The sequence below is a fragment of the Ambystoma mexicanum genome, chromosome 7p (assembly GCF_040938575.1).
Source record: "Ambystoma mexicanum isolate Mex_15411 chromosome 7p, UKY_AmexF1_1, whole genome shotgun sequence".
NCBI classification, from domain to species: domain Eukaryota; kingdom Metazoa; phylum Chordata; class Amphibia; order Caudata; family Ambystomatidae; genus Ambystoma; species Ambystoma mexicanum.
The window spans coordinates 169820625-169846833 of NC_090939.1; the positions used below are offsets into that span (position 1 = coordinate 169820625).

The following is a 26209-nucleotide window of genomic DNA, read 5'->3' on the forward strand; positions in this document are numbered from 1 at the left end:
AGTAGCTCTGCTTAGTTCTGGCGAGAATCTGGGCTGTGTCTTCAGCATAATGTGCTTCTAGCTTCTTCCGAGCTATCTGCAGGGCTCGATGGGTTCTGGGCATCCAGTTTTTTGCTTTACATACAGCTTCCGCTTTACCTGCTTCATCCTGTAAGATCTGGCGAGACTGTCGCTTCTTTTTGTGATAGGCCGCTCCTTGGGAGATTAGGACCCCTCTCACTACCGCTTTCATTGCGTCCCATGTATTGGCCGGTGAGGTGTCTTCGCTCTTATTTTCCTTGAAGTAGTCTTTGATGGCTTTAGCTACCACGTCCCTCAGTGACATGTCATTCAAGATCGGGTCATATAGGGACCACTTGCGTTTTGGGAGCGGATCCGGGTCATGGGCTCTCAATGTTAGCATGACCGGGGCATAATCCGATAGGATTCTGGGACCTATGGTTACATCATCTGTGTAAGCCATTACTTGGGGGGAAGCCAGCAGCAGGTCGATGCGGGAGTAAGTTCTGTGTACATAAGAGTCGAATGAATAGTCGCGGACTTCCGGATGTAAGACTCTCCAGGTGTCGACCAGATCTAGGGTTCGGAATAGTTTGAGCAGGGCTGTTGCCACACTATAGTCTTTACGAGCTGGGGGGTGAGACTTAGCTTTGATTGGGTCAGGGGCTCCATTGAAGTCTCCCCCTATTATTGTCTGTCCCTCAACGAATGGCCGGAGGGCACCTTCCAAGGCTGAGTAGGACTCTTCCTGTTTATCATTCGGGGCATAGATCGAAATGAGGGAGTACAGCTGGCCGTAGATCCGGCATTTAATTGCTACAAAGCGGCCGTCTGGGCAAAGTAAAGTGTCTAAGATTTGTGGTCTAAGTGTCTTAGCGATGAGTAAAGCTGCTCCACCTTTCTTGGTGCCGTTCGATGCCAGAAATTGTAACGGGAATTGTCTGTCGCGGAGCCTAATGAAATCTGCTGGGATCAGGTGGGTTTCTTGAAGGAATATGACCGAGGCCTTTTCATTCTGTAGACGCCCTAGCATGGATTTCCTCTTTTGCGGCCCGTTTAAGCCTCTGACTTTGAGGGTCAGGAACTTCACTTTTAGGTGTGGTTGAGGGGCTTCGTGGTCTTTCCTCAATGGCTGGGGTGGCTTCTGGGGGGGGAGAGCTGCGAGTTTCAGGCATCATCTAAGAGCTTGGTGACAATGCGGTTCTCTAGTGGTCGTGTTTTATGACCTCTCCAACGGGAGGGTAAACTTGAACGGGAGGGTGAACTTGAATATGTGTGGGGGGCCAGGGTTTCTTGTGCGGCTTCCTCCACGGCCAACGGGGCCAAAACAGTTTTCCCCGCCAACGGGGAAGGGATAGAATCATTGAACTTGGTTCGCCTCCAAGGGTGGGTTGGTGACATACGCCTCGGAGTGGGGTGTGGGCCGCTCAGGGCCCGCGGCATTGTTGTATTCCGCTTTGGTTCCGGGATCGGTCATTTCACGATAGAAGGATATGACTAGATCATCTCATCTTCCGGCGTCTCTGTGCTTTAGACCAGGATTGTTGCTGCTGTCTTTGGGGTGATTGATCCGGTTCTTCTGGTGGGCGATGTGGACTGGAGGTGAGCGAGGGTTCCGGAGAGTTTGGGTGCAAGATGGACTTCCCGTCCTCTAGATGGCTGATTTTGCGCAGGGTTCCATGGTATGTGAATTGAAGAGTGGAAGGGAACAGCCATCGGTAGCGGATCTGCTGGCTTTGGAGGAACAGGGTCAAGGGCTTGAGAGCTCTTCTTTTCTGTAGGGTCATCAGGGAGAGATCCTGGAATATCTGAAGTGGGGTACCCATGAATGAGAGCTCGTCCTTGGTGCGGCTTATCGCCGAGATGGCCTCTTTGGTGGCATAGAAATGGACCCTAGTGATTACGTCCGGGGGGCCGTCTGAGTCTACTCCTCACCTCGGGCGCAACCTGTGGGTTCGGTCCAGGACGAGTTGGGCTTTGTCCGTGAGCGGGAGGAGGGCCTGGAAAAAATTGCTTATGTATTCCGGTAACTCTCTATCTTGGATAGACGACGGGTCCCCTCGAATGCGCAGGTTATTCCGTCGTGCCCTATTCTCCAGGTCCTCCTGCTTAAATTCGAGCACTTCGCTTCTAGTCTGGAGCACTTGGATCTCGCGTCGCATTTCTATTAACGTTGCGTCATGGCTCTGGGTCAAGTCCTCGACCTCTCCCACCCTCTGTTCGGCTTCTGTGAGTCATTGGTCCATCTGTTCTAGACGTGTAGTGAGCTCGGTCATGCAGGACCTAAACTCTGCTTTGATGTCCCGCATGAAGGCCAAGATGTCGTCTTTGGTGGCCAGCTTACCTTGTTCTTCAGGGGCCTTCTGTGGGGTGAGTTTAGGGGGGGGGGTTCGGTGTCTTTGCCTTATCCGCTGCTAGGAGCATGGTGGAAATGTCCGAGGTTTTGGTTGCTTTCGTGAGCTTCGACATCTTGCTAGCACAGTGACCCTGGGGTTCCTCTTCTGGCTGGGTCGCGGAGGGCAGTCGGGATTTGGAGATCTCTTTGTTTGGGGGCACTTGGAGGAAAGGATTCGTCGATGGTAGGGCCCGCTGTGGGAACTTCTTGGTCACCAGGAATGATAGCCTGATGGATTCAGTCCGCTGGCTACCAGGCTTCAGGTGTGATTGGCAGGAAAGAAGCGGTGAGACTGCCCGTCGGGGAGATGATGTTTTAGGCTCTACGCCAGGGCTGAGATCCGGGATATCAGGGTGACGGTGGGCAGGGGCGCCCCAGGAATTCGTCAGGTGGCTGGGCCAGCGGGGATCCAGATTCAGGCTCCTATGGCCGTGGAGCAGGGCTCTCTCCTTCCCTGTGTCTGGGTCCCTCTGCCATAGCTGGGGTGGTGTTGGGCTAGGGGGAGCCGGAGTACCGCCACTTGTCAGGGGCTCAAGTGACTCGGCCCTGTTGGGCCGAGTCAGAGCGAGGCTCCGGAGCCCTCAGTTAGTGAGTGCCTCGGGGGCCGAGCGCTTCGCTCACTCCGCAGGGCCGATGCTTATGAGGGTTGGGCTCACCTCTCTTTTGTCACTGCTTTCGGGTGCCGCAGTCCTCCCAGTCTCCACTCCGGGTCCAGCTCTGGTGCTCCTTGCTGCTCACCCACGGAGAGGGGAGCCCTCCGTCTTCACGGCGCCGTCCCCGTCAGCTCTTTGGAAGCTACAGGAGCGTGCCGCGGGCGACAGAGCGAGAAATCTCTCCTCCCAGCTCCTCCTCCGCTACCTCAGCGGGTCCAGTCCGCCATCTTGGAAGCGTCGCTGCCAGACAGCGAGCGCGGGAGAATTCGATCCATTTCAGTGCTCAATCGGGGGACAGTGGAGCCTTGCTGCACATCGGCGGGTGTCCCAGCATATCAGCTCGCCATAACTCCATTAGTCGCTTCAATCCGATCGCCAGGGATTGATTAAATGCTGAATGCCGCGAGTCTCGGACGGAGGCCCTCAAGGAAGCAGCTGCATCGCTGGCGCTCCTGGCCACGCCCCATAATTAGGCAGTTTTATCCCCCCTTTTTCATAGAAGTTCTGCAGCTTCCATAGCGCCACTCTATTCCGGGTACCATGCCACAGGAAATCCCTACACATGCTGTTCAGTTTAGCAAAAAAACCTCTTGGGTATCATGTATGGAATATTCCCAAACTAGTGCAGGAGCCTAGGTAGGACCACCATCTTCAGCATTGCACCTCGTCCCATCATTGCTAGGGGCAACTTCACCCAGAATTTCATACTCTTCTCGATTTTCACAATAGCTACCTCGGTATTGTGTCTATGTTCCTCTTCAACCGCGTGGTACACGTTTATCCCAAGGTACCGGAAAGTACTAAACGCCCATGGTATTTGTAACACCGGTAACCGTCTCATAGGGGTTCCCTTATAACTGCCCAACGGAAAAATACTGGATTTCTGAGGATTAACCGCTATCCCAGACAGCCCCGCATATCTCTCCATCACCTCCAGGATATGCTGGAGATTTTCCTCTGGGTGCCTCAAGTACAGCAACAAATCATCCGCATATAAGGAGATCAAGTGTCATTCCCCTCCCACCTCGATACCTATGGTATCTTATTGTCTAAGGTATATTGCTAGGGGCTCCAGGGCTAGTATATAGAGCATTGGGGACCATGGGCACCCTTGTCTGGTGCCTCTACCGAGTTGCCATCTCTCGGATATCACTGATCCTGTTTTAACTCTAGCCAGCGGTTCACTATATAGCATCTTCGCCCACCTTATATATCCAGGCCCCATTCCGTACTCCGCCAGGGCCGCCAGCAGCCACGGCCACTTGACCGAATCGAAAGCCTTTACCGTGTCCAAGGACACAATCGCCATTTTGCCCTCATTCTTACTATCCCATTCAACAACCCGTTGGAGTCGTCTATGATTGTGAGTTATATTTCTATTCGGGACATAGCCGGTCTGGTCGGGGTGTATAAGTTTGCTAATAACTCTTCGCAATCTGTTTGCCAAGACAGCCGTCAATATCTTGCTGTCTTGGTTCAACATCGACAAAGGTCTGTAAGAGCCACAGCTATGCCCAGGCTTGTTGGGTTTGGGAAGCGGAATTATGATCGCTTCTCTAAGTGACTCCGACAACCGTCCCACCTCGAATGCTTCATTTAACATTTCTAACATTGGGGGGAGCACTTCCTCCCTATATACTTCATAAAAATCACTTGGGAACCCGTCCGCCCCCGGTGTCTTACTAGTAGACAGCTGCCTCACCACTTCTTCTAACTCCTCCAAAGTAATCGGTGCATCCAGCTCCTCTCTTTCCGCAGCACTTATCATAGGCACTCCTATGTCTTCTGTTACCGTTATCTGCCCATGGCTACTTCCCTCTCCATCCCCGTATAGCAATTTATAGTAATCCGCAAACTTCTGGTTAACTCCCTCTTGGGTGTCCACTAACTACCATCTTCTCTCATTATCGTTCTGATCGTGGGTCTGGGAGTTCGCTCTTATATAACCATGCCAAAAGCCGTCCTATTTTATCCCCTCCCGCATGCTGTCTTTCTATATATTTTTTTTGGTAGTTGAGGTTGCACAGTCTTTCCCATTGTTCCGCACATCTCTGCTGTAGTTTAAGAACAAGCTCTGTGTTTTCACTTCCTCCCTTTAATGCCTTTTCTAGCTCCCTTTCTGTTCCTTGTAGGTCAGCCAGAACCCCACCCTGCAGGCCTTTCAATTTTGCTATGGCTACCTCTCATCAGTAGCTTGAAGGCTTTCCATAATGTACTTGCTGAGTCAACGCTACCCGTATTCATCTCGAAATAATTTGTAATCTCCTCCTTTATGTCCTCCCTAAAAACGGGGTCCTTAAGCGCCTCTGCTCGGAGGCGCCATGTCGGAATCCGTGCTCTCGGGGGGCAGTATTGCCACCAGAGAACCAGGGGCGAGTGGTCCGAGAGGACCCTTGCTTTATATTCTGCCTGAGTAATCTCTGTTATTACCTCTGATGCAGCAAAGACATAGTCCAGCCTTGTATGTAGCTGCTGCGGGGGCAGAGTAATGCGAATATTGCCTTTCTTGGGGGTGTTTCGTTCTCCACACATCCGCCAGACCAAAGTCGTCTAGGAGTGTCTGCAGTGCTTTAGCCGCTGGGACGGGTCTATCAATCTTGCCATCTAATCTATCAACCCTGGGGTTTCATACACAGTTAAAATCCCCACCCCAGATCACCGCACTACCCATACACATACTAAGGTTGGCGCACAGAGTCTTGAAATACGCTGCCATGCTCTGTTGGGGGCATATGTATTTACAATGCTTATCTCCTTATTCTCCACCAATCCCCTCAATATGACCATCCTCCCATCCGTTTCCGCCACTTCCAGTATTAGTTGAAACGGGACATGCGGCGCCACCCAGATGAGTACTCCTCTAGCATAAGCAGAGTATGTCGAGCCCACCACAACCCCTTCCCATTTCTTCGCAACCATCTCCATCTTTTACTGTGTCAGATGTGTCTCCTGCAACAGTGCAATGTCTATCTTTTGCCTGTGCAGGTAAAACATAACCTTATTCCTTTTTAGATAACTATTAAGTCCCCTGACATTCCATGTGATTATTTTAAGATTCCCCCATGGCCCATTAGAGTTCCCTTTCCCCTCCCACCGGTACAGACCAGATCCCACTTCCGTCTCAATCTATCTAGGCGCATTCCCCAATTCAAACTTCCTATAACTACAAACACTCCAAACAGATCCCTTCCACCCGTGCAGTTCAGATTAGACCATCCAGCTCTTCTATGTAGGCTAATATTCAAACTTAAACTCCCCAAACTATGTACACAACAAACTCTCCCTCTTCCCTCCTACCCACCTCCCTCCCTACCCTTGCCCAACAACACCTTCCCCAACTGTTGCCCAGCTCCATCCCTTGATCTCAGGCACCCCCACATCTAGCCCTGTCCAGCACAAGCCTATGCTCAGGGCTCAGTAGGGTGAAGTCGCCCTAATGGCCACTTAACTACTAATTCTCAGGGGTAGGTTACATCCATCCCTTTGCTCCTATTTCCCATTTTATTACGCTTCATGTTAGTGCTATGCAGCTCCTACATGCATTTTGTTCACTTTATTCCAGTCCAGCCGGGGCATAAGGTCCAAAGGCTACGTAATGACCATAAAATCTCTTATTTCCCCGTGACAGGGTCACCCTCCCACATATCCCCTCCATGTCCATGACACGCATTCCTCACTTGTCAGGCCCTTGACGATCTTGTTCCGCTTCTTGTTCCGGGCAGCCCTGCAGGTCCAGCCATGATGCCGCTTCCTCTGGGGTGTCAAAGAAAGGCGCTCTGCTCTTGTGAAGCACCTTTAGTTTTGCAGGGTACAGAAGCATATACTTAATGCCAGCGATACGCAGCCTCCTCTTGACGGCCACGTAGCTATACCTCTGCCTCTGCACCAGCATCGTGTAATCCGGGTATGCCGTGATGTTGGTGGATGCTCTCTCTATTGTTCCGCCCTTACGAAAATACTCCAGGATCTTCTCCCGGTCTTTATAGTTCAAGATCCTCGCAATTATCAGCCTCGGCGAGGCCCCAGGTCGCGGTTTCCTCATCAGGGCACGATGCGCTCGCTCAACAGTGAACCCTTGTGAGAGCTTGTCCACTTCTATCTCCTGGAGGATCATGTTCTCCACATAGTCTGTGGGGTCTTGGCCGTCTTCTCCCTCCGGCAGGCCGACCACCCGTATGTTATTTCTTCTGGTCCTTCCTTCCGCTTCTTCTACTCGATTCTCGAGGTTGGCGACCTGCTGTTTTAACACGTGGACCTCTTTTGCGTTGTTTGCGCTGACATCTGGGTTGATCATCGCTGTGCTTTCTAGACCGCTCGTTCTTTCTGCTAGCGCCCTAACATCTTGTCATAGCAGGGTGACTTCAATTCCCACCGCATCAACTTTGTTCTCTAGGGCTGTCCGCAGGTCCGCCATTGCTGAGCCCCATTTGGTGCTCAATTCTGTTATGGCTTCCAGGATCTGATGCTTGTCACCTTCTGAGGCACCTTCTGCGGGGGTCTCCACCATGCTTTGCGCCGCTGTTGTAGGTGTCCACTGCGCCTTTGCAAAGACCTCCATTGTGGGTTGTTTAGACTTAGCTCGCAGGCCTTTCACTGACATTGTGCAATCTTCCTGCGTGTCTGGTTCCAACTATACGGTGTTGCTGTGACACTCCCAGGTCCTTCAAGCGTTGGGGTTTCCACCTCAGCAAGTTGCATTGTGCTATGGCGCGCAACATTGCGTTTCAAGTGGGTTGTATCCTCCCACGTTTATTTTCTGCGTGCAATTATCCGTGCGCCATCCACTTGTTCCTAAGGGTCGTTCAATTCGCCTTTCCGTTTCTGCCACAAAGTTTCAGGCCCGTAGGAAGTCCAGCGCCATATATCCACTTCAAAGGGAGCTTCTCCTGGGCGCTTGTGCTTGGTCTGATCAATACATGTTTGTTGTGTCGTGTTCCTCTAGCAACCATTCAGGCCTGACCTGTTCCTCCCCTGTTTCGTAGTTTGCTGCCAGTGTCTCACTCTTCGTGGAGCCGCTTCTCCTGCTGTATTTTTTTCAAATCATCAAGAAACCCCATCAGTCCTGCCATGACGCTATCTTGCATCCGTTTCACAAGCCCCTAGTCACACGACAAATTACTAGGTCAATCAGCCCGGGAGCGCACGTTCACTAGCATACCATTTTATTTCTTCTCCTCCTCCTTACTTCGTTGACCAGCCTGGTCACATGTAGCTGTTGGGTGTGTTTTTACTGTGATATGTCTCACGCTCCCACTCGTAGCCATCAGTTTATTCCATTATTCCCACTTTGCCTTGTCATGGGATTCGAATGCACTTTACTTCCCGGATTGCCCCGGTCCACCTTCGATCGACAGGGTCAGTTACGTGCAGTTGTGGTGTGCCGGTATTCGGTGCTGGGCTCTACTAGGTCGTAGACCCAGGATGCGATGCAGCAGAGGGGCCGCCTGCTCACTGTGCTTCACACAGCTCTTTGTTGTGTCTGTGTGCATGTATCCCCCAGCCTCTCACTGCCTCATGTGGTTTGTGACATCAGTTGATCTGCCAGGGATTTCGCCGCGGTATTCTCAGCTCGCAACGCCAGTCGCGGGAGTTCTCTGCCTGCTCCCCGGGCTCGCGCCAGATGCGTGTCTGCAGCGGCAGGCCTACGTTCTGCAGGGTCGGCCGTTACTCTCCGTGCTCGACCCTGCTTTTAGTAGGCGCTGCTTCTCTGTTTCACTGTTCGTACTTTGTGCCCGAATGTTATTGGGCGCACATATCCGATGCACTCCTACGGTGCGCCAGTGTCCTCAGCTAAGTCAAGAGAGGACACGCGCTGTTATCAGCCGCCAGCAACGAGCGATGTATCATTACTTGTATTGCTTCTCTTATATGCAACTGTATCCATCTGCCGGGATCAGTTATTACGTTGTAGAGACGCGCCCCTCGGGATCTCTTTGTTCGCAGCAGCTGCCGCCATTTTGATGCTCCTCTCGTGGTTGGTCCAGAGACACAATGTATCTTTCCGGCTGTTCCTCGGCTTCGAGCGTGCAGTCAGCTCGCTCATGTTCTGCATGCTGCCTTCCCACGCCTCTTCATGTGTTTCATAGCTATAATCGGATGAGATAGCATGCGTATTCAGTCGGTTCTGGTTGCCGGATCTCGGAGCCCACAGGGATCGCAGCTTATTCCATGGCTGCCCAAGCCACACCCCAAGACACTTTTTTTCTTTGGGAAAGATTGACTTTGGACATTCCTGGGAAAGGGATCTACCCTGGTCAAGTGGAAGTTATCTAAGTCACTGGTTATTTGGCAATCATTTATTTATGTTGTTTATGATTTATGCTGAATGTTTTGTTGTTTAATGTGAGAGCCAGTTTTGTGTATGCTAGGAGTTTGTCCCTTAGAACCTAGACTAGGTAGGAAACTCCCTGGTAGAGTAGGCTTAGTTTTCGTTGCAATTTCTTTTATTAATAAAATGTCAAGTACTGACAAACCTACAAGGAGTTTGTCTGCCTCGCATTACTGACCCCTCACAGGAGGCACTGGGAAATCCATGGGGTGGCCACTCTAGGTAACATATTGTAGGGCCGGATTAGAGACATAGAACTTAGATGGCCTGTCTTTCGTGAGGGTACTGAGTGTGATCCGATACTTTAAGCCATGTACAATATGACAGAAGAAGGCCACGTTGTTTGTGGGCTGTATGAGTCGTTCTTACATAAACTGAAAAAGCCTGATTTGAAGGTGCGCTCCAAGTGGGAGGGAGACTTGGGAGGACTTTTACAGACACAGAATGGGTCCGGACATTGACATACACCAGAAAGGTCTCCAGAAATGCCAGATTCAAGCTACTGCAATTGTATGTTACGCATAGGGCATATATGACTCATCATAAGATATCACAGTTCCATGGTGCTGGAAAACAGGGATGCCCAACATGCACTTGTGATACAGCGGACATTATGCATATGATTTGGTCATGCCCGGTGGTTCAACGGTTTTGGCGGTCAATTGCATAGTAAGTGTCTAGGGAGAGAATAGAGATGCATGAGTGGCCCAGAAGCGTGCTTACTAGAAATGTTCCCAAGAGAGGGGGGGGACATATGACACAGTTTACCAGGATGAAAGACCTAATCTGTGTACTTGCTAAGAGCAGGATAGCAATGGCCTGGAAATCTGTGGATGGCCCAAACACTGAAGCATGGTGGAATGATCTGCAGAGATGGGCTATGGCAGAAACCTCTGTTTGGCATAGAGCAGTGTTTAGAGGGATGAAGCAGGTGAGTGAGGAAGTAGCAGCATGGAATGACCTGACTCAGTCAATGTCTGCCCCCTCAGAGGACCCGTAGGCATTCCTTTTTTTATTTTTAAGTTTTCATAAGCTTAAAGGGAAATCGGTGCGAGTTATGAGAAGCTATCCAGACATTTGAGTTTGCCACCTCTAAAGGAGTATGTACAGATTGGATCAGAACTGTACAAGCAGGACCTTTAGTTGGTTATATCTGTTTGCTTACTTTGTTCTGTTTGACAGCCTTTTGTGGGGTACATTTCCAATGCTTCTGTAACAGGTGTGAACAGACCAAAGCTGTATGTTATGTTTGGTGTATGCTTATAAAAACAGTTTTTTCTTTAAAGAAACAAATGTGAAACTTTAGGGAAATATATGGTGCATGGACTCTGCAGAGCTTTGTATCCCCGTCACCTTAGATGAAGGAAGAAACCTGCTCAAAGGATTCCATTAACAAACCGAAAGAGAATGCCAATGAATACCCCACGACTCAAACTGGAAAATACACCACTGGCAATCAAAGGCTAGTGTCTTACAATCTGTAGTTTACAAAGAATGTCAATGCATATAACTGTGAGGATGCTAGATCTGTGTATTTTACATCGGGTACAGCTTATATAGACATGTGTATGAGTTATTTTCCAAGTGACTACTACTACCAGTCTTCATGTTGTGCGCCAAATGAACACCACTAATCTTAATGCAGTGCTCAAAATAAATTTTACTAGTCGTCTGTTGGTGCTGGTAATTACAGTCTACAAAAGAAAAATCAGGTCTCCCGTGAATTAATACTGCTGATCTTTATTTCTGAACTTCTTCCCGTACAGGCAATGACAAAATGAGAACTAGTATTCTCTCATGTTAATATTTCAGCTAGTGGGCATAGTGTGTTGTCTTCATGAAAAGTACACAAATATACATGTTTTGCAGTCAATTAGCACTACTTGAAAGACTAGAAAAGATCAAAAGAAGATCTTCGATGTTGGTGAGGGAACGACTGGCAAGAGTCTTAATTAGTTGAAAATTGAAGATCTGCACTTACCTCGGGTGCTACCAGCTCAGGGGCATGGTCCATCCGGACGGCCGATATAAAGTAGTCTATCTGATGTTTTGCAGAAGGTTTGAAGAACTGTTCAGCTTTCTGTATGTCTTTGAAACTTGGATCAAAAACTTTGAAATTAGTTCTCTTCGCACTGGGGCTCAAGAATCGTTCTAGGTTTTTGATAGGGAAAACTATACTGTTTTTCTGACTCTCCGGGAGCTGCGAGACTTCCTCAAACAATGCAAACGTACTGGATGTCCTACATGCCATGTGCTTATGATGGTGTCCATAGAGCAAGCGGTGTGTTCTCAGGAGAACTCCCATCATGTGGGTCATTTTCTCACAGGCCTCAATCAGCATCCTCTGAAATCAATAACAAAATAACACTAATTTCGCCGACATTTAAAGTTATTCATTCGGAATTGAAATTCCATAAACAGTAACAAAATATGTCATAGTACGTTAAAAGGATGACATGACAAAATATCAGAAATCAATAATTTCAAAAACATTTAACTGATTTCTGTAAAGCGACAATAAGAATAGAATCCTAACCACTTTGAAATTAACCATTAGCTATCCATTAATCTGTCTGACGTAGCATCAGGTTTTCGTTTTGTAAAGAAAAATAAGCTTTCCAGTGTCCAAACTGTCTCTCCTAATAAAAAAAAAACATAACTATAAAAATGTGGACATCTGGTTTAACTATATCATTCACTACGCTAGTACATCTTAATGCTGCTTTTTTATTGTTTGCTGTATTGATGTGATTTTTTTCTTTTTTTTAAATTTGGTTTATTTGCAAACTGTACACATTGTTAACCTTAAAACATAGTACAAGACTTGCATTTAACACTGGATAACCAATAGAAATTAAAAAATTGCAAATAGAATAACATGGCAATTAACACATTAGTTCCTTCAGTGCTAAAAATACTACATGGTTTATAAGTCAATCTATAGAATTTCCATTGCAAATCTAATAGTAGTAGCTAAGGTTAGTGAAATCTGAGACCAACATCCTGGTAAGGAGCAAGTGCTCACATGTACATATCTATTTATATTTTGAAGTTCAACAAAAAATGTAAAACTGTTTGATCTTGTGGGGGAAAAGAAATACTGTGTACCAATTGCTTATCCATTGATCTCAATAAAAAAAAAATTATATATATATATATATATATATATATATATATATATATATATATATATATATATATATATATATATATATATATATATATATATATATATATATATATATATATATATATATATATATATATATAAAGAAAACATTTCACCCTTACAGATTATAAATTGGGGCAATTAATAAATTGTTCTACAGTTTCAATAGCCTCGAGTTTAAACCTTATTCACATTGTGAGTTTGTCCACTTTTGTGTTTGGACATTTGGTGAGGCTTGCATGGATTCTACTATACTGCTTTTCCTCCATTGTGCCATAATAACGGGCGTAATTGGATAGAGCATCTTCTGCACTACACCAATCATCATTCCATATCCTTTCATTTACTGCACAGGGGGTTGAAATTAGGTTTTCCAAGGTCAAAGGTTTCTTGTAGTGCAGTTATCATCCTTTGCACAGTCAGATGTGGTCATAGCAGACTAATTGAAATGAAATTCATACTTTAAAAGCACTCTGTTTTTTTTTCTGCAGGCCAATATTTGTTTGCTGTTGTCATTGGTAATAGCATGATATTTCATTAAGTTCTTATTTTTCCTTTTGGTGGCTCATAGCGGTCTTCCATAGGAAAGTGACATTCAACAAGCGTCTGGCAGTTTCTTCCCAACAAATCAGACTTTCAGCAGTCAAGGTATGGCGAGTTCTCTCGGGTAAAACGTACACTTGTTTCGGACCACCAGTCTTCCTTCATCGCGAACCTTGACAACAGCAATTGGCTACTCTTGAATCTTGTATTTCCCAGACGATTCACAGGATCGCCCAATCTCTTTACAACTCGCCCAGCAGTTCTCATCCATACTTGACCTTCACACCCTTCGAACAGGCCCATACCTGTTGAAAGAACACATCACCTTCTCAATGTCGCAGTGCCAGTTGCAAAACTTCCATGTGTTCTTTCTGGGCCACAACGCCACTGGCACTCCTGACTCTTCATTTGGTGTGTCTGACCAGGACTGGTGTTGGAACATCTTCACAGATGAATCTCAGCTGGTCTTTCAGGTAATCTTGGACTTCTGCATGTGTGCTCCAACCATCTTTCAACCGGAAATGTTGATGTTAGATATGAGTCACTAACAGATTGCACGACACTGCTTAAATCTTCAGAGACCTGGTCTTTTCCTACACTCGCATCATTCTTTGTCACCTGTGACCCCCATATATTCCAGTCCATTTTCCATACTTCTCCTAGTCTTCTTTCCACATGAACACCTCCTTTTTCTAAATGTCCAAATGAGGCCACTGACTTTGCCTAGTCCCAGAATAGAGCTTCTTTGCTCTGCCTTCACCAATCAGAATGTCCTTCTGCCGTGCCACTTCTATCACCACTCCTGTCAAATGTTTTGGAAAATTAGAAGACACATCAGTTTGATTGGCCAGAAGGTACTGTACGGAGGAAAGTGTTCAAATTGACTCCCTTAACGTGTCCCTTCTGTTCCAAGGTGTTTGGGGCTCCTTAATAGCCTTTTATTAGTGAAGTCCATTGGGCGTGCCTGTGGGGGAAGTAAAAAAGAAAAGTCTTGATAATAGTGCTTTGCCATAGGCAGTTAATCTGGGCAATGCAGATAATCCTCCATGCATTGACGCTTTAGCAGTTCTGTATCTATTTAACAAAGATTGTGATGTGTATTTGTACTGCACAAAACAGACTTCAAATTGCAGTGATTAATACTCTGAAACAATTTTGAAGTCCCAAAACACTGCTGAGAAATATAGAAGTAGCCATCCGTTATGTAAGTAGTGAGCTATTCTTTGTACAGCCGACACGTGTTTCGACCAAACGGTCGTCTTCTAGGCAAATAATTCTGGGGATTGATCCCTTGCTGATTGTTCGTCAGACTCCTCTGTATAATTCAGTGGACTGATTCGTAGTAAAATGGAGTCTTTTTTTCATAAATCAATATATGAGGCTGTATCCATTTAAAACCTATTGAAGTGCTTTCCTTCTGGAGCTTCATTAAAACGCACACAAACCTAGTGCAATCCCCTCTAGCTTTTACATCTGCAACCTTTGATAATAGGTCACCTTTCAAGAAACTGTACGCTGTTACCGGGTCCTTTACATCCTTCCTGCTGCCAAAAGTCATGCATTGAATTGCTTCAGTGAACTCGCCCTGCTGTAGATAATCTAGAGTTGAACAGTAGGTTGGTCCAGGTTTGCCAATCCCATCGTTATTCTTTAACCTTTGCCAGTTTGAGCTCTCGCAGAAACCACCTGCTTCCGAGGGCTTGGGATCCATTTTGGGAAAGCCGTGTAAGTATATGCTACTTGCGCAAATGAACACACGGTGGCCTTGGGGTTTCATCTTAAATGGTATGTAATGCCACTCCTGAGGAGTTTCACTACGCCCCCACCCAACATCCTACACTGTCTGCTACAATGGTTGGTTTGCTGTCATACGAGCCAGATGCTAACTTCAGTGATTGGGTCTTGTGTAACTTCACTGGCTGAATTCATTCTCTTAGAAGCAGAACTCTCAATAGAATCTCATGGATTCTCATGCCCCCATGAAGCATTGCAGCAAAATAATGTCTTTGTGCTTGAGAACTACCAAGGGACATTCACGTGATCGTCATGAAATGTACATCATGCTCTCTCATTAGGGGCGCATTCCTGTATTCTTTTATTTTTTTTTAATTGTTATTTATTTGTTTTAACCTTGTAAAGAACATTACACTGGTACAAGAGTAGGAAGCTCCAGAATTGTACAACCACGATCAAGATCCATCAATGAGTCGGAAGAGGTAAACCACCTTGAAAGTCCACGTTCACTGGGGTGGGGAGGGGTGGGATTTGAGGGCCAAATGTCTTAACTCTTGCAACCGTAACCGTGGTGCCCACATTACGTCCACACTGATTTTCCATCCTCTGCATTTCTAAAAACATAATGCAGCATGCAGTCCAAACAAATCGGACAGATTTTGAAGAAGCATTGGCCAATCCTTAAGGTAGATACAGATCTGGAAAAGATATTAGGTGCAAATCCAAGCATTACATTTTCTAGGGCAAAATCATTGACGGATATACTTTCTCTGAGTGGTCTTAGATCAGACAAAGATGCAAACCAGTGTTTGGCGAATGCATCGGCCAAAAAAGGTTTTTGGAAATGCAGAGGATGGAAATGTGAGAGTATGCAGAACCTAATACTGTAGTAAAGTATGATATTCAACAAAAGAAGAAATGGTATAACTAGTTAGGTAGTGTTTGCAATTGGCTTTCCCTGTAATAAACTATACATAGGATCAACCATATGAATGTTAAAAATCAGGATGTTACAACACTACAGGGCGATTAAAAATAGAGATGAGAACCATCTTCTGGCTATACATTTCACAGAAAGTCATAACAGCGATGCAACACTGATCAGATTTTTTTCATTGGCACATGTATCTGATCAAAAGAGGAAAGGCAACAGGGAAATACGCTTGAGAAAATTTGAATCTAAACTCCTCATAGAATTTAATAAAATTAAGCCACTAGGCCATAATTCTGATGACGAAAGAGCAGTACATTCATATAATCAATAAAGGTCAACATCAGAATTTAGTAAAAATCTGAGATAATGTGATTAGCTGACTAAGAATATATAGGATAGCTATGTCAAAATAACTGTTGTGCTGAGAGATTTTGGTAAAGTTAATCTCTACATTTTTATCAAAGTTGACCTGATCAAGGACTAGACAGTGCAGATAATAGTAAGCAGTCTCCTAGGGCAGAACATTATGGGTATATTTGCATATGAGAAGGTCCACTGGGGCTACATCTATTGTCTGAAGCTGCATTTTACTTTGCTTTCTAATAGTACTTTTGGGTAGAGACATTAATATTGTACACAACAGTGATTGAAAAATGTAATACATTTTTTAAATTGTGAATAGGACATTATTCTAATAAAGCTGAATTCAATTACTATTTTGAACAGTTATATTTTATAGAAACAGCTTGGTTTTAGAGGTAACTAATAAAGGTGTGTGACTAGAATGTATTAGGTCGCAATTGTGATTGAATGGTAACAAAGAGGTATTTAACCACTATAAAATGACCGCCATGGTGGCTTTGTTTCGATATATACTTATTGAAGAGCAACAAGACCATGTATATGCACAAGCCATTACGTGAGACTCATGAAATAAAGAACAGTTTCTAGTGAATGGAAGTAATAATTGCCGAAGTCTATGTAACAAGACAGAACACGTGGCATTATAATGCTGACTGAAATGGAATATAAGATTCAGTAAATCCATGCTGGCCAGAATGCTTTTAAAACTGAATTTTGGCCAAATACATGTAGTATTTTGCACAACTGAGATCGAGTGCTGGGGTATTTTGAAGTGTTTGTGTTTGACTGTGACCTTAAGACCTGCAAACAAACAGCTTATTTTTCTTTGTTGAAAACGTTTTTAAATTTTTTTGTTTTTTTGGCTAAAGCACAATCAAAATAAATTTTGACTTTTTACACATCAATTTTTTTTAAGACACATCTAACCAAATGGAAATTTCAAAGTTTTCAAGGAAATTAAAACAAAACGATTGTAAGAAGAAAAAACTAGAAAAAAATATATACCACACATATAGCTCCTTGATAAATAGACATCAAGATTAAAGATATATTTTTTTTTGTTTACAACCTCAAAGGTTTTTACAAAAAGTTGCTAGTTTCCGTTTAAATCCTTGGCAAGCTACGTAGCGACACCACTGTCAGAAGAAGAAGCAAAGTTTGTTAGAGAATTAGTTAGAGAGTTGGTGGATTTTGATGGATTTGAAGTATGCTTAACGTGCCACTTTAGGCCGCTGAGACTTTTTTAAGAGCCACATCTAGGAATTTGGCCGCTGCCCTTGACCATCTGGCCGAGTCTCCTGCTATCATTCGACACCAACAAGTTTCTTCATCGAGGCTCGACGACTGGCCGCTCAGTGGTGTCAAGAAGGCGTGCCTTTCCACTGTTAAAGCTGGGCATCACATGAGGAGGTGGCGGATTGATTCCACTTCGTTTGATATTGCACAGAAACGGCAGTCTTGGGTCAGCGCAAGAGCTCTGATGTAAAGAATTTCTCTTGTAGGAAGTAAATTTAAAGGAGCCCGCATTAAATTTTTCCTTAACTCCTTTTCCGGGAATCTCTCACAGTATTTTAATGGGGCTTTCAACCGGTTGTGTGATGTCGGTAGATGTTTTAGCGATTTGTAAGACTGTTTTTTTTCAACTGAGTTTATCCAGTCTTGTTGCTCGAGTTTCATCTTTACTCGCCCTGGATTGTGTATTAGAGTTTCTTCATTGCACGCTACCTCTTCTAATTTCACTTTGATGTTTGCGACCCACTCAGCTAGTGGTTTACAGGATCCCTTGTAGATCTCAGAGGCGACAACCTGGAAAATTGGAGGTGAGTCAGGGCTCAGGATTTTTCGATACAACTGTGTAGCACTCCGAGTTACCGCCACTGCTAGTGATGACAGGCACAGGTCTCTTCTAATCGCTGGCATCGGCGCTGCTTTTGGCAAACCTAATACTGATTTCCTGTATAGACCTTCCAGCTGAGTCCATAGTTCCTCTTCCAGAGTCAAATTTGCTGCCATTCCATAAGTTACGGCAGGTACTACTTTGGATTTATAGAACAGGATTGTAGGGGTCCACGAAAACTTCCCAAACTTTCTGTCTATTGAACGTGCTTGTGCAGTTAAATTTCTCATTTTGTCTCAGAGTAATTTTTGTTGCAAGTTCTCTTTTAAAGAGTTGTCGAGCTGGATTCCCAAGTATTTGTATTCGTTTACTTGCTCAATTTTTGAGTTTTCCATGGTCCAGGAGTTGTTAGTTTGTTGTTTCCTCGCTACTTTAGTCCATGTTAGGATTTTGGTTTTTTGATATGTTTACTTTTAAGTTGTTACATTCCATGTGCGTTGCTAGGTTTGTTAATTGTCTTTGTAGGCCTATCGGTGTCTGGTCCATAAGAACCAGATCATCGGCGTACCACAGTCTTGAAACCTGATGAATGGCTACTTTCGGCGGAAAGGATCGCAATGTTCTTTCTGAGAATTGGAAGTCTCCAATGAACGCTATAAATAGCGCTGGTGCAAGTGGGCATCCTTGTTTGGCCCCACAATCGGTTTGGATCTGGTCCGAGAGCGTGCCTTGCCGGCTGAGGCGGACCCGTAACGATGTTGAGGTTTGAAGGGCTATTATGGGATCAAGTACCGGGCCTGGGCAGTTCCACGTTGTTACCTTCGACCAAAGTCGGTTCCGGTCTACCATGTCGAATGCTTGGGATAGGTCCACCATCGCCAAGAAGACCATAGGCCCTCCACTTTTTACTTTTGCTTTTATGATGTTCAGGATCAAAAGGTTTATTGTTGTTCCTGCACCTTTTTGGAAGCCGGTTTGGAAAATGTCTGCTGAGGGAGATTTTCTGGCCCAGTTCTTGAAATGAGGCAACAGAAGCGACGCAAAGATCTTGCCGATGATGTCAAGGAGCACTATTGGTCTATAATTTGCCGGTGCGCTTTTGTTTCCTTTCTTGAAAATTGGGACTAGGACTGCCTCCGTCCAGGTTGCTGCAATCTGCCTCTGGGTTTGGCAGTGCTTGAATAGTTCACTGATGGCACAGGCCCATTCCATCAGATGTTCCTTGAGATCTAGGTTTGACAGCCCGTCTGGGCCTGGAGCTCTCGATGCTTTTAAGTTTGAAATTATTCTGGAGATGCCTTCCACCTCCGTCAAGTTGATCCATTGGTTTGTGTTCGGCAATGCGGTCCGTGGCTCCCGGATGAGAGGTGTCCGGTATAGATCTGTAAAGTGCTGTATCCAGCTTTGTTCGGTTACTGAGTTTGAGATCAATGGTGCAATCTGGCCGTTAACGGACTTTAATAGTGTCCAGAGGTCTCTGGTGTTTCTTGAGGCAAGGGAGCGTAACATGGCTTCTGCGTCGTTCTGATACAACTTTTGTCGTTGTGTCTTTAACCATGATTTATAGGATTTCGCTAAGGTGTCATGGGCGGTCCATAGTGCGGACGGTTTCATTTTTACTGCCAGTCTTTTTGCTTTTTTTTTTACTTCTCGCTGTTTTTCGGCCACCGTGTTGTTAAATACGTGAGTATGAGGTACCTGGACTCGTGGTTTCCCGTTGAAGGTCACTTTATGGGCCACCAGCAGGGATGTGTATTCAGGTCTTATTGTCTCCCTAGATTCCCGGTCGTGGGTCCTCTTTAGGTTTTCCCGGAAAGCTATGATGTCTAATAGAGTGAGCCGGAGAAGGTTTTGTTGTTTGTTTGTCTCCACATCTGGTAAGTACTCAGGTCTTTCGAGCAGGGCTCCATTCCATGACATCTGAAGCAAGTTGTGGTCACTTTGTCGTTTTTTTGACTCTATAGTCCACGAAATAAGGCATGAGGCTTTCAGAGATAAATATGTAGTCCAATGTGGCCGAAGATTCAAGCCTTTCCCACGTTGGAATTTGGAGGCCACAGTCACCTAACTCTGCCGCGTTGTAGAATTTTCTTGATTTCATTAGGTTTCCCCACGCGCGGCCCCTTTCGTCGGCTTGGTATGTGGCCGTTTGTGCTGCACTCTTCGGTAGGTCGACCTTACATTTCGCGTTCAAGGCGCCACAGATTATGATGTTTTGAACTTTCCTGTCGATCGTTATTTAATCAATGCTCTCGGCTATTTGGTTACAGAAGTCGTCAGTTGATATTCTTTCTGGGTTCCAGTATAGATTTAAGATAGCCAGGTTGGTGTTTACCCAGGCCTCTTGGACGTGATTGTAGTGGAGCCAAGTAGCTAGTGACGCCAGTTTGCCATAGCTCACTGTAAGTTTGCCCTTTGGGGTGAGTGCTGAACCCACTCGGATGGCAGTGAATATGCCCGCTGAAGGTCGACCAACGTTACTTCTGGTTGCTGGGGATATTTCAATTGCGTACCCATCTAAGGAAGGTTTAGCCGTTAAACAGGTTTCCTGCAGACAGATCAGGTCAAAAGCAGACAAATTTAGGTCGTTTTTTCTGGTTAGGTGGTGGTGTCCTTTGGTGTTCCATGATGCCATTTTTAGGGTACTGTTGTGGCACTGGGTTAATGGAATAGTGCTCATCTTTTTGATTTCAGAGGAAGATATTAAAATTCAACTTCAAAAAAATCAATATATCAATAGAAGAATCAGTTATAAACCTATAGAGAAGCAATATACCAACTAAAAGACATAAGTGCAGACATTGTTTTTTCTTTGTATCCTCTAACAAATTACATTCCTATTAGTGAGATTTAGAACATTCAGGACCTTTACCACTTCGGTTGTCAAGAACAATTCGTTTCCCGATGACATTCTTTCCCAAAACATGAAAGTATCCAGAAACTCAGCATTATGAGCACATCTTTTTAATCTTGCAGTATTTTGGTCCCTGGTCCGATCATTAATAGATGTTGGGTGGTGTGCTTCGCATTAAGATCACACTCCTGACAAATATCACTAGGAAAGGCTCCCTTATCTCTGCTATGTAAGATTTCTAAGGTGGGTAGAATGCTTAATCTAAATCTAAGGACGTCAGCCCTAGTTCTTGGATCCGGAGACTTCCTTAGATAAGAAGGCAAAAAGGATCAAGGTTTATCACATATTGTAAATGAAGATGATAATTTAGTTGCTCTCATTCCATCGATCGTTCTGATCCATTCCCACCTCTGCATACTTTACTTTGTTTTTAACAGATTTTGAATCAGGATTTCTAGGCCAGAATCTGCTTGCGCTAGGATCGGATTACCTCTATCCCTGAATTTGTTCAGAAATCTATTATCTCCCTTCTGCAACTATATGGCCAGATCTTCATAAAGTGACGAGAGGAGGCTTGAGGATTAATCTGTAAAGTGAGATCAATTTCCATTCAAGCCATGCCAAGAGTGATGTCAAACCTAATTCATACCGTATAGAGACCATAGGGACGGAATTTGGGAGATTCAAGGTTCTTTTCCAAAGTTTTGCCTCTATTTTATCCCAATCAATTTTGGAGATTACAAACAAGACCAAAGAGCAGAGTCAGAACTACCTTCCCTATGTAGTATTTTATTATCGGGAGAATGGAAAATTTACAAATGTATTATGAATTTTGATAATTTGAGAGCCTAAATTCAGAATCTTGAGATCTAAGGTAGATAGTAGGTCCCTTTTGGTCGGAAAAGCTCTAATCTTTGAGCCCAGGTATATGATCTCATTGCAATTGGGACGGCATGATTGGCAATCTTCCAAGTAAAAGGTTTCATCTTCCCCCTGTGGCCGTTTGAAAATCACTATTCTAGATTTTTCCAGATTTATTGTCAAATTGTTTAATTTTGCATACTCGGATAAAGCATTAAGAAGCCGTTGTAGTCCAATTTGTGTATAATCGAGAATAGCAAGATCATCAGCGTATGCCAACCAGGAAATCCTTGTTTCAATTTTAGGGCTTGCCAGAATTAATTTTTGAAACCACTGAAACAGGTCCAAGAAACAAATTGAAGAGAAACAGTGCGACCAAGCAACCTTGATGAACCCCTCTCTCTATGTCAATTGCTTGCGATAGGTCACCCGACCTTGATAGTCTAACACATAAGGTTGAGTTATGATGCAATTCAATCAAAATTGCTAGCAAATTATCGGGCAAGCCCCAGCTCTTCAATTTGGCCCAGAGACGATCTCTATTGATAGTATCGAAGGCCTCGGAGAAATCCACTCACGCTCTGAATAAAGCTCTGCCGCCCCTTGATAAAGCAACCTGAACTAACACCGCTCAGAACCAATCCATTCAGCGAGGTCGATAATCCTCCCCTGAAACCAGTTTGAAACTTTGAAATGATCCCCTTGCCTGTGGCCCAACTTTCCAGATCCCTCGAGACTACACCTGCGAACATTTTGGCATCTGCATCCAAAAGAGAAATTGGACGGTAACTAGATGCAGCTAGGTGAACCCCTCGCTTATATAAGGGGATTATTACAGAGCTTCTACAAGAATCTGGAATTTTTCTAGTCTCTATTATTTTGTCAAATAGGGATTTTAAAACCCTTGCGCATGCTTCCTCCACTTCCCCACTGTTGGAATATGTCGCCAATCCAACCCCTACTAAACGGTTAATCTCGATTCTATATGGTATGGTTCGTACTCTTAAACCACTAGAACTAGATCGCAGTAAGGTATGGTGGGAGGGATGCCTGGGGTACACTCTGACAGATGAGCAATGGACCCATGCCTGTCTACAGACTAAATTAGTATCTAATAACAATACGTTCCGCTTGATTCATTTCAAATTTTTGCGTCAACTGTATTATTCACCCCTCAGTCTCCATAAGTTGTTCCCACTTAAAGCCCCTAACTGCAGGAGATGCCATCAGACATCGGCTGACTTCTTTCATATCGCTTGGCTGTGTCGAAAGGTTCGGCCTATGTGGGAGGGTATTGCTGAGGCAGTGTCTGAAATGGTTGACAAGCCTGTGCCGGTCTCTCCTGAGATTTTGTTTTTCGCTTTAGTTGAATCAGAATTCCGGAGGGTGAAGAGGCTGATAGGCATGGCATCAGTGGTGGGTAGGTCTCTGGTGGCCTGTACCTGGGGGGCTTCCAGGGCCCCCACATATCAACACTGGTTAAATCTTATGCAGAGGTGTGAACGTAGGGAGACGCAGTATAATTTAAAGATCCCCTTGAACAGCAGACCTAAAAACTATTGGGCACCCTTTCGGAGCTATACCTCTAGAGAAATGGAGCTGGCGAGTAGTGCCGAGGCGCAAGATACTCTCGATACTCCGGGCGGCACGATAGCCAGGTCCTCAACAGGTTGTACCTTATAATGCTGAGCAGCAAATGGCTGAGCCACAGGGCAGGATGCTACGGGGCGGCGGATGGAACTGTGCTTATCGAGCGGAATCTGAAGGACGCTATCCAGAATATATCGGGATGAATTTGGAGGTTGTAAGCGGATGGGGAGGGCGGGAGGGCATTAGGGTCTTCTGTTGTCTACTTTATTCTAATGTTGTAGTTGATTGTTAAATTGAATAAAAACAATGTTAAACATTTTTTTTACAAAAAACCTTGCGCATGTGCTTGGGTTTCATTTCAAGCTTGCATTTGTCAGGACATTTGGCCCGATGCTCGGGGCGCTGATGATTTTGTAATTAAACCCTCAATCTCCTCTGTAGAACAACTAAGAGCCCATGTTGTATTTATCTCAGTCCTAGGTTCAGCAATCTCAGGCGGGCCATAAACCTTGGCGAAATGATCAACCCAGGTCTGCTCTTGAATAATCACATCTTGAGCTCGATTTTCTTTCGTATTTATCAAGGTCCAAAAATTACGTGAATTTTTAAGACATATAGCCTTCAGCATTTCTTCACCATCTTTATGGAGCTTAAAGAATCTATAAAACCTCATCCAATTTCTATAGAAGTATTAATCAACCTGGCTTCATCATTTCGCAGTTTTTTTCTCTTACCGTATTCTCATGTATCCGTTGGAAGTAGGCAGAGCGCCTCAATCAAATCTCTATCTCAATCAATCAATCCCAATATTCGACTATCAAGTTATCAGAACACAATTTACATAACACAATGCATACAATTCATAACTCCATTAATCCATAATTCAACACAAGAGTTAAAAATCATTAATGTCCATGTATTTATAGCATTCAAACATTAAGTACATCATTTTTAAAAGCTTTAAAACCCTCAGGCATTTACCATACTATGATCAGACCATTATGAGGTTGGAACTTAAATTGCAAAGTAAATTAAAGAAAAAGAGACCCTGAATCAATATAAACACAGTTGAATCTAAAATGCTGCCAAGAGGGGTTTTCTGAACCATACTCTGTGAATCTACTTAGCTACAAAATGGACTCTTTCAAAGTACGGACTTCGTGCAATAGAAACAACGGTTTAAGATATTTGATTCTTAGATCCTTCAGCCGATCACAAATAAACAAAGTGCGTAAGATCTTCTCTCAAAGCACCGCACAGTAATCAATTACTACCGGACACATTTTTCCAGTTGCCTATATATGCCCATACACTCAAATATCCGGTTCTAAACTCGATATAGAGAGCTCGGCATAGTTTGGAACAATCATATCCAGATATGGTTCATAACCAAATGTTTGTTTAGAGAACAGATATTCCATTCCCCGGGATAAGGCAAGACATGCTCCTTCCATGTTGTTAGCCCTTAGATTTACCCAGGCCTTCTTCGCCTCAGGTAACGTCATTTTAGTGATCAGACTTGGGGTCAGCCAGTAGCAAGAAAGGTCCAATACTGCCAGACATTTCTTTACACGAGCAAACCACTGGACTGTTCGCCCTCCTACTGTGTTCATTGCCTGGATTAGAGCTTCCCGAAATGTACGAAGAGCAGGGTTCCCTATTAATCTGATCTAGTAAAGGAGCTGTCTCATGGCAGCCTCCTCTTCTATAGGACAAAGGTCACATTCCATACGAACAAGCGCAGTCAGAGCGCCTTTTGGAAGTAGTAGGATACTTTCAATAATATTCACAATCCTGCTCCTAGTCGGTCCCTATATTTCTGTGCCAAACAAAGGTGATGACTTAGCTTGTGATTTATAAACTTCCAAAACTGGGCATACTGCTGCACCACCATGGGTGGAATAACACTTTCTCAGTGATCCACAGTTTTTTCCCAGACCCACAGTGACCTTGCCTACTTGCTGAACCCACTGAGCGTTGGAGGCAAAGCGAATACTGAGGTAATCCTAAAATGAGACCTGCTCTACAATTACCCCTCCCACTACTATGAGTAGAGGTTTGCTTGCCAAGTTCTTTGGGGAGAAAATTACAGCCTTTGTGTTTCCGATGTTCAATTTGAGATCCAGACACATTTCGTTTGGGAACATATCAAAATAAGATGATTTTAAGTCAGATGGTTGGTATACAGAAGAACAGCGTCATCCTCAGAAAACAATGCTGGACCTTCAAAACTCATTCCTGTCCATAGCATCATGGAACACCAGAGGCCACATGCACTTAACTGAACATGTTAGCTACAACTTGGGAAGCCACGATATCGTTTGTCTTCAAGAAACGTGGCTACTGGACAAACCGGTCCTGGATGGTTACAACATAGAGATTTCTCCGGCCCATAAAGGCCCGCTTGGACGTCCATCATCCGGCCTACTCATAGCCGTCCGTACAGGCTCAGGGATACACATCTCTAAGAAAATAGAAGCATCTTACGGACTGCTGGTAATTTTGGCTACATGGCCGGAGAAATCCTCGCCAAGAGGCAAAATCTCCTTCGAACCGTTTGCCATCATCAACACATATTGGAACCCCCAAAAAACATCACCAGAAATCTTTTGCGACGCCGCCTCTAACATCATCGATGAAATTAGAATCAAGCATTGCATCTCGAATATTGTTATCTGTGGGGACCTAAACGCAAACTGCGTGGCTTCAAAAGCGTCAAAAACAAACGCACTATCCCGCTCTCTGGCAGAGAAAAGAGGTAAAATATGGCTAACACTGATGAGCTCAAGAAACTTCTATAACGCCGCTAATGCAATAAAGAGCGAAAAATTGATCCCTACATGGGAACGTGACAACTCATCGGCTACACTTGATTATATTTTTGTTTCTGAACAAATTTATCACCGCATAACCACCTTTGAAATAATTAGAACCAAGGCGAGTGACCA

General features: G+C 44.8%; 1 protein-coding gene across 4 annotated transcripts in view; it reads right to left on the bottom strand.

The window, feature by feature from the left end:
* GTPBP8 (GTP binding protein 8) overlaps positions 1 to 26209 on the bottom strand; it is a 630806-nt gene that overhangs the window by 555432 nt on the left and 49165 nt on the right. For all 4 annotated transcript variants that reach the window (XM_069636004.1, XM_069636003.1, XM_069636002.1 and 1 more), the window contains exon 2: positions 11358 to 11720. In XM_069636004.1, the coding sequence (XP_069492105.1) occupies positions 11358 to 11717 (360 nt within the window). In that variant the 5' untranslated portion in view covers positions 11718 to 11720. The remainder of the gene's footprint in view (positions 1 to 11357; positions 11721 to 26209) is intronic.